The 12626-nt window shown below is 44.9% G+C and overlaps 1 protein-coding gene across 1 annotated transcript in view; it reads left to right on the top strand.

The window, feature by feature from the left end:
* LOC130117534 (F-actin-uncapping protein LRRC16A-like) overlaps window positions 1-12626 on the top strand; it is a 145471-nt gene that overhangs the window by 83869 nt on the left and 48976 nt on the right. The window contains 4 exon segments of the mRNA XM_056285636.1: window positions 386-489; window positions 2485-2562; window positions 5022-5054; window positions 5057-5100. Of these exon segments, the coding sequence (XP_056141611.1) occupies window positions 386-489; window positions 2485-2562; window positions 5022-5054; window positions 5057-5100 (259 nt within the window).

Genomic DNA, 12626 nt, shown 5'->3' with positions numbered 1-12626 from the left:
ATGATAAGATGTTTTAACTCCCAAGTTCCTAGAAAACGCAACTAAAACTTACTCTCCAACCGGCCTTTTTGACCATTGCACTCCCTGCAGACCGTTGCATTCATCAAAAGAATGGGAAGTGCCTCGCAACCATGCGTCATCCTCACTAATGATATCAGTAAGAAAAATGTCAAACTCATTTCGCAAGAAGTTCCCCGATAGGCAAGGAGGTGTTCACATTTCACTGCGGTTACTTTTTCTTCAGTGACCTGAGCTGAGTTTCTACTTTCTCCCCCTCAGTTCATTTCCTCTGCTATTTCCCTCTGAAAGCTGTCAAAACATACAGTACAGTGGAGGCCAAAAGGTTGGTTTGTGTGTGTGTGTGTGTGTGTTGTGTGTAATATAGGGGTGAACAGCCTTTGCCAGTCACTGAGTGCCAACCCGTCCATCCCCAGCAGCCTGGTCCATCTGGACCTCTCAGGGAACATCCTCCGAGGAGATGACATGCAGGTATATACACACACACACACACACACACACACACACACACACACACACACACACACCGTGTGACTAAACACGCATTGGACAAACACCATAATCGGAGACAGACACACCCAAATATCAACACCACCAGGGCTGTAAAGTGTTAAATGATAGCGCTCCTCTTTCTGAAATGTACTTATCCAGTACCCTGTTGTTCTGTGTGGTACTTGATTCAAGGATTCACCAAATGGAGTGGGCTTTTGGAGTAGAAATATAAGGACACAGAGGTAGAGATGCATGCATACAAACGAGCCCTGCTCTCCATCAGGAGCACTTGTCCACAGCAAGCACACACACACACACACACACACACACACATACACACACACACACATACACAGAGGCACACACACACAGGCACTTGCATACAGAAATGTATGCCTGTTCTGTCCAGCTGTCTAGCTCTCCTTTTTTCCCCCTTCTTTCCAGTCAACCTCTTAAAGCCTGTTTCAGTAACGCTTCATTGACTGATGCTGCCTCGTGCCGCTGAATTGATGGCCTCTTCTTCTGTTGTGCTGTGACCTGCTCAAACTGTAGTAAATCAGTTAGCAATAGCATGTCTCCCTGTTAGAGAGCATTAAGCTCAAAGCAAGGAGGCGAAATAGTGGTGTGAAAACCTTTGATTTTCCTTGTAGAAAAACCCTCGTCTATCTCATGTGCTAGCCCTTTTCAGAATGATTAACTTCCTCAGAAATACGAGTTTCATTTTGGGTGAATAATTTAGGGTTAATTTCAAAATTGGATTCGCAGTAAAGGTGAATGATAGCTAACAGTTCTGAAACTAAATATTCCTATTTGAAACGTGTCACAGCTGTTCAGATGACTTGGTTTCAGCATAAGCGGGGGCTAGATTTTACTGATGCACATATGGCTGCTACTGGAAAATCCCTCATTCCTGTTTCACCTGGTGCTAGCTCTCAAGTCAAAGCACAAACTTAGGGGGTATCTGGGTAGCGTAGCGGTCTATTCCGTTGCCTACCAGCTTGAGGATCGCCGGTTCAAATCCTCGTGTTACCTCCGGCTTGGTCGGGCGTCCCTTCAGACACAGTTGGCCGTGTCTGTGGGTGGGAAGCTGGATGTGGGTATGTGTTGCGGTTGCTGCACAAGCGCCTCCTCTGGTCGGTCATGGCACCTGTTCAGGGGGGTGGGGGAACTGGGAGGGATAGCTTGAGCCTCCCACGCACTACGTCCCCCTGGTGAAACTCCTCACTGTCAGGTGAAAAGAAGCAGCTGGCGACTCCACATGTATCAGCGGAGGCATGTGGTAGTCTGCAGCCCTCACCAGGTCGGCAGAGGGGGTGGGAGTGGCGACTGGGACGGCTCGGAAGAGTGGGGGTAATTGGTCAGATACAATTGGGGAGAAGAAAAAAAAAAAGGGGGGGGGGCAAACAAAAAACAAAAAAAAAGCTCCAGTTTAGTATCATAAAACAGGATTCAGTTTGGGAAGCCTTGGTGTCTCAGTGAAACCACATCACCTTTGACCTTTCCCTGTTGGGCTGCCAGCCACCTTGACCTTTCCCTGTTGGGCTGTAGATCAAAAAGAAAGTAATAGACAAAATGGCGTCCACCATCATGAGATGTTAGTGACAGGACAGAACGTTGTAATGTAGATTGACACGGATGATGCTATCATGTTCTGCCCTGTAAAATACACTCAGTATTTTAATGCCTGAAAGAGAGAATCCTATCATTCACAAGTTTGCAGAAAATGTATTTCATATGTATTACAGTGTCTGGGTTGAGCTGGAATTTTAGCGATGACCTTCCAACCAAAGAAATGTTGCCAAACTGTGTGTTGCTGCTGCTCAATCTAGTTTTGTTGTTACACAATTAAAAACAAGCAAAAACCTACTGTTTCTGCCATTTTCCAATACAAGGTCTCAGTATGTAGCTAAATTTAAACAACACCTTTTATATTTCATGCTTATACCTCAGGTTAAGGTTTTGTTTTGTTTGTAGCATTTCTACCACTTCCTGGGTCAACCCAACAGCCTGGCAACTCTCGACCTCTCCAACACTGACTGCTTATTGGACCAGGTGAGTCAAAAGGCACACTTGCATCACATCTCATTTTCTAATTGCTGGCATTTGTAGTCAATGGGTAGTCAGGGAAAAAAAAAGAGAAGATAATCTAACAATAGAAAAGCACCTGTTATCGCAAGAATCCTTGCACTGGACAAAAATGGGCACAGAAGCAGTGTCAACGCAACTTCTTCTCCGACTCAACTTCCACTTCGACTCGTGGGTAGAATCCGTCAGTGTGAGGATTTTGGATCAAAACGAATAGTGTGCGTCCCTGTCGGCTTGTGCCGACCAGAGCTGTTGTGTTGTGGCCTTTAGAGGAGTCCAAGAAATAAATTCACTGTCCCTATTTTACCCAAGTGAGTGATATAAATTTACAGTGTTGAACAAACATACAAACACACCTCATTAATTCTATTGGATTGTAATAAGTCCTGTGTGCGTATATCTGTATTGTAGTGAAAGTAATGTTTTATACACCTGCTCAATTCATGTTACCATCTGCTGCTTGTGTAGCTGTCTAACTACTCTCTGTGGTGTATTGATGTGTCTGAGAGCCAAATACAACTCATTGATTGGCCTGAGATGTAGGCAGCTGTCAGCCTTTCACTAAAGATATTGATTGTCTCATAACTCATACTCCCTCTGTCCTCCCCTCTCACTTCTCTCTCTCTCTCTCTGACACCCATTATACATGTGCAACGCTCGCTTTCTCCTTCCGTCACTCATATCACGTTCGCAAACACGTACATTCAGATCGCTTTCAATTTTCTAGCAACAAACATACACGGCTGTCTCTCTCTCTCTCTCTCTATCTCTCTCTCTCTCTCTCTCTCTCTCCTCTCTCTCTCTCTCTCTCTCTCTCTGCTCTCTCTCTCTCTCTCTCTCTCTCTCTCTCTCTCTCTCTCTCTCTCTCTCTCTCCCTCTCTCTCTCTCTCTCTCTCTCTCTCTCTCTCTCTCTCTCTCGCTCTCTCTCTCTTGCTCTCATACACCAGTCAGCCAAAACATTAAAACCACTGACAGGTAAGTAAATTATATTGACTTTCTCATTACAGTGGCACCTGTCAAGGGGTGGGATATATTAGACAGCAAAGTGAACAGTCAGTTCTTGAAGTTGATGAGTTGGAAGCAGGAAAAATGGGCAAGCGTAAGTATCTGAACAACTTTGACAAGGGTAAAATTGTGATTTCTAGACGACTGGGTCAGAGCATCTCCAAAACAGTAGGTCTTGTGATGTGTTCCCAGTATGCAGTGGTCAGTACCTACCAAAAGTGGTCCAAGGAAGGGACAACTGCTTGAACCAGTGACTGGGTCATGGGTGCCAAAGGCTCATTGATGCGTGTGGGGAGCGAAGGCTAGCCCGTCTGGTCCGATCCCACAAAAGAGCTACTGTAGCTCAAATTGCTGAAAAAGTGAATGCTGGTTATGCTAGACAGGTGTCAGAACACACAGTGCATCACAGCTTGCTGCGTGTGGGGCTGTATAGCTGCAGACCAGTCAGAGTTCCCAAGATGACCCCTGTCCACTGCCGAAAGCACCTACGATGGGCACGTGAGCATCAGAACTGGATCATGGAGCGATGGAAGAAGGTGGCCTGGTCTGATGAATCACATCTGCTTTTACATCAAGTTTTCTTTTACATCAAGTGGACAGCTGGATGCATGTGCATCATTTACCAGGGGCAGAGATGGCACCAGGATGCACTATGGAAGAAGGCAAGCCAGTGGAGGCAGTGTGATGCTCTGGGCAATGTTCTGGGAAACCTTGGGTCCTGGCATTCATGTGGATGTTACTTTGAAACGTGCCACCTACCTAAACATCATTGGAGTCCAGGTACACCCCTTCAGTATTCCCTGATGGCAGTGGCCTCTTTCAGCAGGATAATGCACCCTACCACACTGCAAAAATTGTTCAGGAATGGTTTGAGCAACATGACAAAGAGTTCAAGGTGTTGCCTTGGCCTCCAAATTGTCCAGATCTCAATCTGATCGAACATTCTGTAGGATATGCTGGAAAAACAAGCCCGATCCATGGAGCCCCACCTCCCAACTTACAGGACTTAAAGGATCTGCTGCTAATGTCTTGGTGCCAGATACCAGAGGACACCTTCAGAGGTCTTGTGGAGTCCATGCCTCGATGGGTCAGAGCTGTTATGGTGGCATGAGGGGACCGACACAATATTAGGCAGGTGGTTTTAATGTTTTGGCTGATCAGTGTTTTTAAACATGCACAGACACTTATACACATAGAAGTTGCAAAGTAAAAAGTTTACAACTGGTCTGGAGAAGTCAGGGGATGTGAAAGGTATTTTAGTAATCTCACCTGGCCGGGAGTAAAATGTCCCCATAGCAATTTTGTCAATGTTGTCTTGAGTAAAATATTATAGCGCTCCGCCTCATATTTGCAAAGACAATGGACACTCGCAGCACTGTGCCTTAAAGGTTCTACATATTGTGTTATGTTTGCCTTTCCAGGTGTGCTCTGCTCTGCTTCGAGGTTCAGTCCAGCACACCTCTCTGTTCTCAATATGTCAAAGGGCATCTTTCCTCACAGGTGAGAACTGCACCCCAGAGCAATGTCTGATGGTAATGGAGAAACATTTTCATTTGTTTCATCTCATATTTTAGAGTATACTGACTGAAGGTGTGTTTAGTCAAAATTGTTCTTTAAACAATTATAAATCACAGCAAATTAGATTAAGAAATCAAATCCAACAGAGGAAATTAGGTAAGAGTAGATCAGCGGTCGGGAACCTATGGCTTGCGAGCCATATATGGCTCTTCCGGTGACGGCATATGGCTCCCAGACAATTTTGAGTTGAAAATTATTTTTTTTTTCAAAAAAATCAGTTTGGAACTGATTTTAAAATACTTGTGATATTTCTTAATAATACTGTGTCATTTTAAAGTAAACAGAAATTAGTTTTGAAGATAAATTTCACGGGTCACCCGTGGGTCGGGTCGGGAACCAATGGCTCGCAAGCATGTCCGGGTCATTGTAAAGGTGAAGAAATCAATTTTATCAGATAGCCAACTAGTTTATCCGCTTCAACCCTTGTAACGGAAAAGATGGCGAAAAGAAAAAAAGACGATGATTACCGTGCATTCCAGGCTGCGTGGACAGAGGAATTTGCATTTGTGGAGAGAGCAGGATCTGCGATATGTCTAATATGCAATGATAAAATTGCATCGATGAAACGGTCAAATATAAAGCGGCACTTCGATATGCACCATGCTTCATTTGCATCGAAATATCCAGCGGGGGGACAGCAGGAAAAGGGCATGCGAGGAGCTACAGCAGAGAGTGCAGACGAGTCAGCAGCAACTACGTGTGTGGACCAAGCAAGGGTGACGGGAATTCCGCTAGCTTTGCGGGGGCTTTGGCAATAGTAAGGAATGGAAAGTCATTCACAGATGGCGAGTATGCCAAAACATTCATGCTTGATGTGGCCAATGAACTGTTTGATGACTTCCCAAATAAAGACAAGATAATCAAACGAATAAAAGACATGCCCCTGTCAGCAAGAACTGTGCACGATCGTAGCATCATGATGGCAAATCAAGTCGAGGAAACACAAATTAAGGACATAAACGCCGGGGACATACTTTTCTCTCGCGTTAGATGAGTCAACAGACGTTAGCCATCTATCTCAGTGCAGTATCATTGCCAGGTATGCTGCAGGTGACACACTGCGTGAGGAAAGCTTGGCTGTTTTGCCAATGAAAGGGACAACAAGAGGAGAGGATTTATTCATGTCTTTCATGGAGTTTGCTAAAGAAAAAAAACTACCGATGGATAAACTTATTTCTGTCTGTACTGATGGTGCACCCTGTATGTTGGGGAAGAACAAAGGATTTGTAGCGCTTCTCCGTGAACATGAAAAGAGAGCCATCCTAAGTTTTCATTGCATCCTGCACCAGGAGGCGCTTTGCGCTCAGACGTGTGGCCAGGAGCTTGGCGAGGTGATGTCTCTGGTCATTCGAGTGGTCAACTTTATTGTTGCCCCGAGCTTTAAATGATCGCCAGTTTAAAGCTCTGTTAGAAGAAGTTGGGAATCATTATCCCGGTCTGCTTTTACACAGCAACGTGCGTTGGTTGTCAAGGGGGGAAGGTGCTCAGCCGTTTTGCAGCTTGCCTGAGTGAAATCCGGACTTTTCTTGAAATGAAAGGCGTCAAGCATCCTGAGCTAGACAACACTGACTGGCTCCTGCAGTTTCACTATCTCGTGGACATAACTGGCCATCTGAACCAGCTCAATGTCAAAATGCAAGGTATTGGAAATACAATCTCATCCCTTCAACAAGCAGTGTTTGCATTTGAAAGCAAGCTGGAAGTCTTTCTCAGGGACATTGAAACAGGTCGTCTTCTGCACTTTGAAAGACTGCAACAATTTAGAGATGCATGCTTAGCAAGTGACTCCACTCAACATCTGGATCTCCAGCAGCTAGCTGGCTTTACGTTCAATCTCCTGCAGTCATTCAAAGCACGTTTTGGAGAATTTCGTGCGCGCACTGGTCTTTTCAAGTTCATCACTCATCCACATGAGTGTGCAGTGGACAAAATCGACCTGACATGCATCCCCGGGGGTCTCTATCGGAGACTTTGAGCTGGAAGTTGCTGACCTGAAGGCATCAGACATGTGGATGAGTAAGTTCAAGTCACTTAATGGAGAGTTGGAAAGTCTTGCGCGACAGCGAGCAGAGGCTGGCGAGGGAACACAAGTGGACAGAAATTAAAAATCTTCAACCTGAAGACCAGCTGATTCTTAAAACTTGGAACGAGCTTCCTGTGACATACCTACACAATGCAGCGTGTGAGTATTGCCCGTATTGACCATGTTTGGCTCTACATATGCATGTGAACAGTCTTTCTCGCATATGAGGAACATTAAGACCAACCTACGCTCACGTTTAACTGATGGAAGCCTCAACGCCTGCATGAAGCTCAACCTCACCACGTATGAACCAGACTACAAGGCCATCAGCAAAACCATGCAGCACCAGAAGTCGCATTAAAAGTAAGACATATTTAATTTATTATACGTTAGAAATACTATATGGCTCTCAATGAAATATATTTAGAAATATTTGGCTTTTATGGCTCTCCCAGTCAAAAAGGTTCCCGACCCCTGGAGTAGATCCTCGCGATGTATCAGAAGGTATATTTTACCAGTCTGACAGTCCCAGTAAGGGTTTACTGCTCAGTAAAGTCAGTCTATTGGTCTGTGTGCCATCTGTTGGTGAAAAGGTGCCACTGCGGCTGGAAAATGTGAACGCATGGGTTTTTGTGGGATTGAGTGAGCATGTGTATGTTTGTATATGTGTGTGAATGTGTGAGTGAGCTTTTGGGTGTGTGTGTGTGTATGTGTGTGTGTGTGTGTGTAACAGATGGGCTTGTTTGGAGGAGGAGATGGGGTGGTGTCAGAAAAGTCTGTCCCCTCATTATCTGTTTTCAGTCAGTCTCTGGGGAGTAGAGACTGGATACTAGAGACTACTTTATTTGGTGGAAGAGAGGTGTGGAAGGGAGGGGGGTCAGGGTGAGGTAAGAAGACCAGAAGAAAACACCAGTGTGGGTCTCAGCTTCGAAAGACCACCTTCCAGTCGGAGGACCTCAGGTTCGGACCAGCCCCCATGTTGCCAATCATCTGCCCTGCTTTGGTGTCTCTGAGCAAGACAATAAATTACTCCTGAATCCTGGGAAGCTGATATTTAGGTGACCTCTCACTCTGGCCTCCGTTGAGGAGGCCAAGTGACAAAAACAATTTCCCTACACAGAGTAATAATTTACATCTTTGTTATTCTCACCATTTTGATGGGGGGAGGAACATCGAGGTCAAGGTTAAGAATGGAGAAAATGGAAAGTATAGCTGAATTAGTGACATTAAAAAAGGTAGGTAAGAGAAAAGTTGAGGGGTGAGGAGAAAAGAGGAGGCAAGGCAAAAAAGGACAGGGTTCCCACATGTTCCCATGTGTCCTAGAAATTCAATAGAGGGGATTTCCAGTCATGGAAAACACCTGGAAAATTATTAAACTGATCAAATGTCTTACCCCTTTTCATAACCTATCATGGAAATTGTAAAGTTAGGTTACGCTTTTTTTTTTGTTCCCACTGAGATGGCAGGTTTGGCTGGTCAGATTGCACATCTGTGGTTGAAGTTTGGGTGGTTTGTTCAGTGACCAGCTAAAACGTACACAGTGCATATAGAGACTCTTAAGACTTCTGCCGATGGTTGATAATAATATGACCTTTTCAAAGCAGCGGCTCTCAGGTATATCCAGACAGAAATCGTGGAAAATGTTCTTGAAAAGTCTTGGAAAATGATTTCCTAAATAGAATGGGAACCCTGATAAAGATGCCAGAAATGGGAGATGAGGGAAGCAGAGGAGAAGTGGGTAGAAGACTGGAGAAGTAAGGGGGAGGGAATGAGGATAGGAACTTATATTTCTGGAGAAAGAGAGAAGCTGAAGTATCAAAGACAAAGGTGGTGGACGTGTGCATAACACAACAATTTATAGTACATGGTCTACAGTGGCGCAGTGATTAGCACGGTCCGCCTCACAGCAAGAAGGTCTTGGGTTCGAGCCCCCGGGGGTATCCAACCTTGGGGGTCATCCTCTGTGTGGAGTTTGCATGTTCTCCCCGTGTCTGCGTTGGTTTCCTCCGGATGCTCCGGTTTCCTCCCACAGTCCAAAGACATGCAGGTCAGGTGAATTGGCTGTACTAAATTGTCCCTAGGGCGGCCTATACAGGGTGTCTCCCGGCCTGCTGCCCAATGACTGCTGGGATAGGCTCCCGCATCCCTGTGACCCTGAGAGCAGGATAAGCGGTTTGAATAATGGATGGATGGTCTAAAGCGCATCGCACAAGTGCATTTAGGGCCTGTCCAAATCCACTTTTGCTAGTTAAACAACACATAATCAGGGTGCAAAGTAAGGCACAAAGGGTTGTACATAGTCTCTTAACTAATCATAGGTGTGTGTTGGGCGTAACATGAATTAAACCAATCATAGTGTCATCTCCCATTCCCTTTAAAAGCCAGGTGCACTTGCACCTTGGCACATTGCTATTTAAATGGCAGATTCGACAAGATTGAGAAACAAACTGTTTTCTGCTGAGGAAAGGGATCTGCTCATACGAGAAGTGAAAGCGTGTGAGCAGACCATCTACGGGGGCAGCAGGAATCCACCAAAGCTCCCTGAGGTGAAGCAAGCGTGGGAGGATGTAGCGGTTAGCACATCCTTGTCTTCTGGCATCACCATAATGGCTGCACAATGCCAAAAGTGGTATAATGATGTCAGGAGACGGGGGGAAACAAAAGCTCGCCTCTCAACAAAAACAGTTGCAATTAGCTTATTCTGATAAATATAACCCATTTTCACATTTATTTTTTTTAAATATCAGTTAAATTACAACTTTTGTCGAAACTGATTTCCATCTATTTCTATTACATAATGCGGACAGCTGTGGAGTGTGGAATGGTGTTAGCTGATCACCAGCTGAGTTAAAGTTGCCTACTTATTTCCACTGCAGTATTCAAAATATGCTCAGAAGTCATGAGCACTTACCAGTTTTATCCTTTGGATAGAATTTGCTTGTAAAAGCTAACACTTAGGGGCAAGCACGGTGGCACAGTGGTTAGCACGGTCGCCTCACAGCAACAAGGTCCTGGGTTTGAGCCCCGGGGTAGTCCAACCTTGGGGGTTGTCCTCTGTGTGGAGTTTGCATGTTCTCCCCCATGTCTGCGTGGGTTTCCTCCCACAGTCCAAACACATGTAGGTCAGGTGAATCGGCCGTACTAAATTGCCCCTAGGGGTGAATGTGCATGTGTTTGTGTGTCGGCCCTGTGATTGACTGGCGGCCCATCCAGGGTGTCCTCCAGCTTGCTGCCCAATGACTGCTGGGAAAGGCTCCAGCATCCCCACGACCCTGAGGAGGATAAGAGTTTTGGATAATGGATGGATGGATGGATGTACACAATAATAATCTTCACATTGTAATGTTTTTAGTTGTAATCTTTTGCATGTTTGTGCACTGCTGTGCATCCCTGTGTGTGTAACAAGCAGAGTGTACGCACATTGTGCACCCACCTATGTAGGCGCATCTTCCATCCATCCATTATCCAAACCGCTTATCCTGCTCTCAGGGTTATGGGGATGCTGGAGCCTATCCCAGCAGTCATTGGGCGGCAGGCGGGGAGACACCCTGGACAGGCTGCCAGACCATTACACAGGGTCCTAGGTGCATCTTACTGTCTGAATGATGTGCCCTTTAAATAACAGTAAAATACTGCACCACTGACTTTAGACCAGGTTTTTGTTGGTCAGTGGTGCATTCACTTTTCGCTGCCTCGAGATGGCAATACACCAACAATGCGCCTGACCATGCCACATTTTAAGGCTGACATGCCCATGGGCACTCAGATGGGCGCAAGTACAGTTGCTGTTTAAACAATGTGGGCACTGAGCGGGAAAATTACAACTGCGTCCATCTAAAACTATAGTCTAGCAGGGGGGGCCCTCAGATTTTGAGGTACCCCTACCCGAGTTAGAACAAAACACAACAATGATTTTTTTTTTTATCTTCAGGGTCTCCCATTAATGAAATGGATTGTTGTAAACTTTTATTTGGGGGAAATTTTGTTTTTTTGGCTATTCTTTAGAACTACCCCAATTCCTGCAAAAGAGCCAAATTAGGCCAGTCCAAATTGGGGGGAAAGGTGACAAAAAAGCCCATTGCTTGTGAATGCTCACTCTTTTCTTCATCACATTTGCTGAGGTATGAATCAGCTGTCTGCCCTACATCACAAAGAATCAGAATGTAATTTATATTAAAAAAAATACTGAAATATAGTCCTGTAAACATAGCTTTAGTTCAGGCGGGAATTGTACTTTTATGGTGATAGGAAAAGAGGCCTCCTTGACTTTTCTCTCATTTATCAGAAAAACATAAATCCCTATCAAATATACCATTACTGAATTGTCTAGGATGCTATTGAACAATAACCAGTGGTTGTATGGAGATATCCAGTACAGTTATATTGCACATGAGATCCTTTAGACATACCCCTTCTCTGAAACAGCCAAATTAGGTCATTCTGAATGGGGGAGAGGTGGCATAATAGCCTATACGTTAAGGATGCTTTTTGCTCACTCTGATGGTCATCATATTTGGAGAGAAAAAGATATATGGACACTTGTTTCACACCCAAACACCAAATATGAAATATCAGCCCTGTGTAGAACATATTATGGCCCTGCCAACTTAATATGCCTGTGTTTGGGAGTCTGGGGCACATTGACAAGCTTGTACCCCGTGAACTGCAATTGGGGGGATTGCAGAAAACTAAGGCAAAAAAACAAAAACAAAAACGTCTAAATATTGTTCAGTCTCCACCACCATAGGCTGCCTTTCTATTTGGCGAAGACCATGTTTCATATATCCTTGAGTGCTGATCATGTTTTCGTATGTCATTGTCTATTTGTCAGATTAAGCTATCACTATGCTACCCTTTTCCCTCTTCTGCGTATCATATTGTAACCTTCTGCCAAAGTATTTGGCTCTTTCATTGTCGCTGCACACACTTAAGATATGTGTCTGTAAGCGGTCAAGCATATAGATACTAGAATGTCAAATGTCAGGTTCTTCAGACACATTTGGGGGCACATTTTGACATTCTGCACAGCAGGTGCAGAACTCTACAGGGAAGGCCAACGTAAAGCAGAAGCACGAATTCTGTTGCTACTGGCAAAGACTCTTCCAAGCTTTCAGAGAGTCCAAAATGGGTCAGATCTTTGAGCTGCCTGAGATGGGTCTTGAATGCTGTAGTCTTTCCTATTCTGTACAGACTACTTGTTGTGTCACAGCCAGCGAGTGCATGACATGCTGGTAGACAGTCGGACATGTCTTTTCCCAAATGTCTCTGATATGGTGTTGATGGGGACATATCTCTCTCTCATTCCATGGCCTGCATGCATGTACACTAGAGATGAGTCAAACATTCCTTTGCTTGCATAATAAATCGGCAGTACTTCCACATCTGTGTCATCAGACCTCACAATGGTGCGGGAATATGACTCTGC

This window comes from Lampris incognitus, chromosome 9, assembly GCF_029633865.1.
Source record: "Lampris incognitus isolate fLamInc1 chromosome 9, fLamInc1.hap2, whole genome shotgun sequence".
NCBI classification, from domain to species: Eukaryota; Metazoa; Chordata; class Actinopteri; order Lampriformes; family Lampridae; genus Lampris; species Lampris incognitus.
Note: the sequence above shows the minus strand (reverse complement) of the source record. Positions and strands in the feature narration are given on the sequence as shown.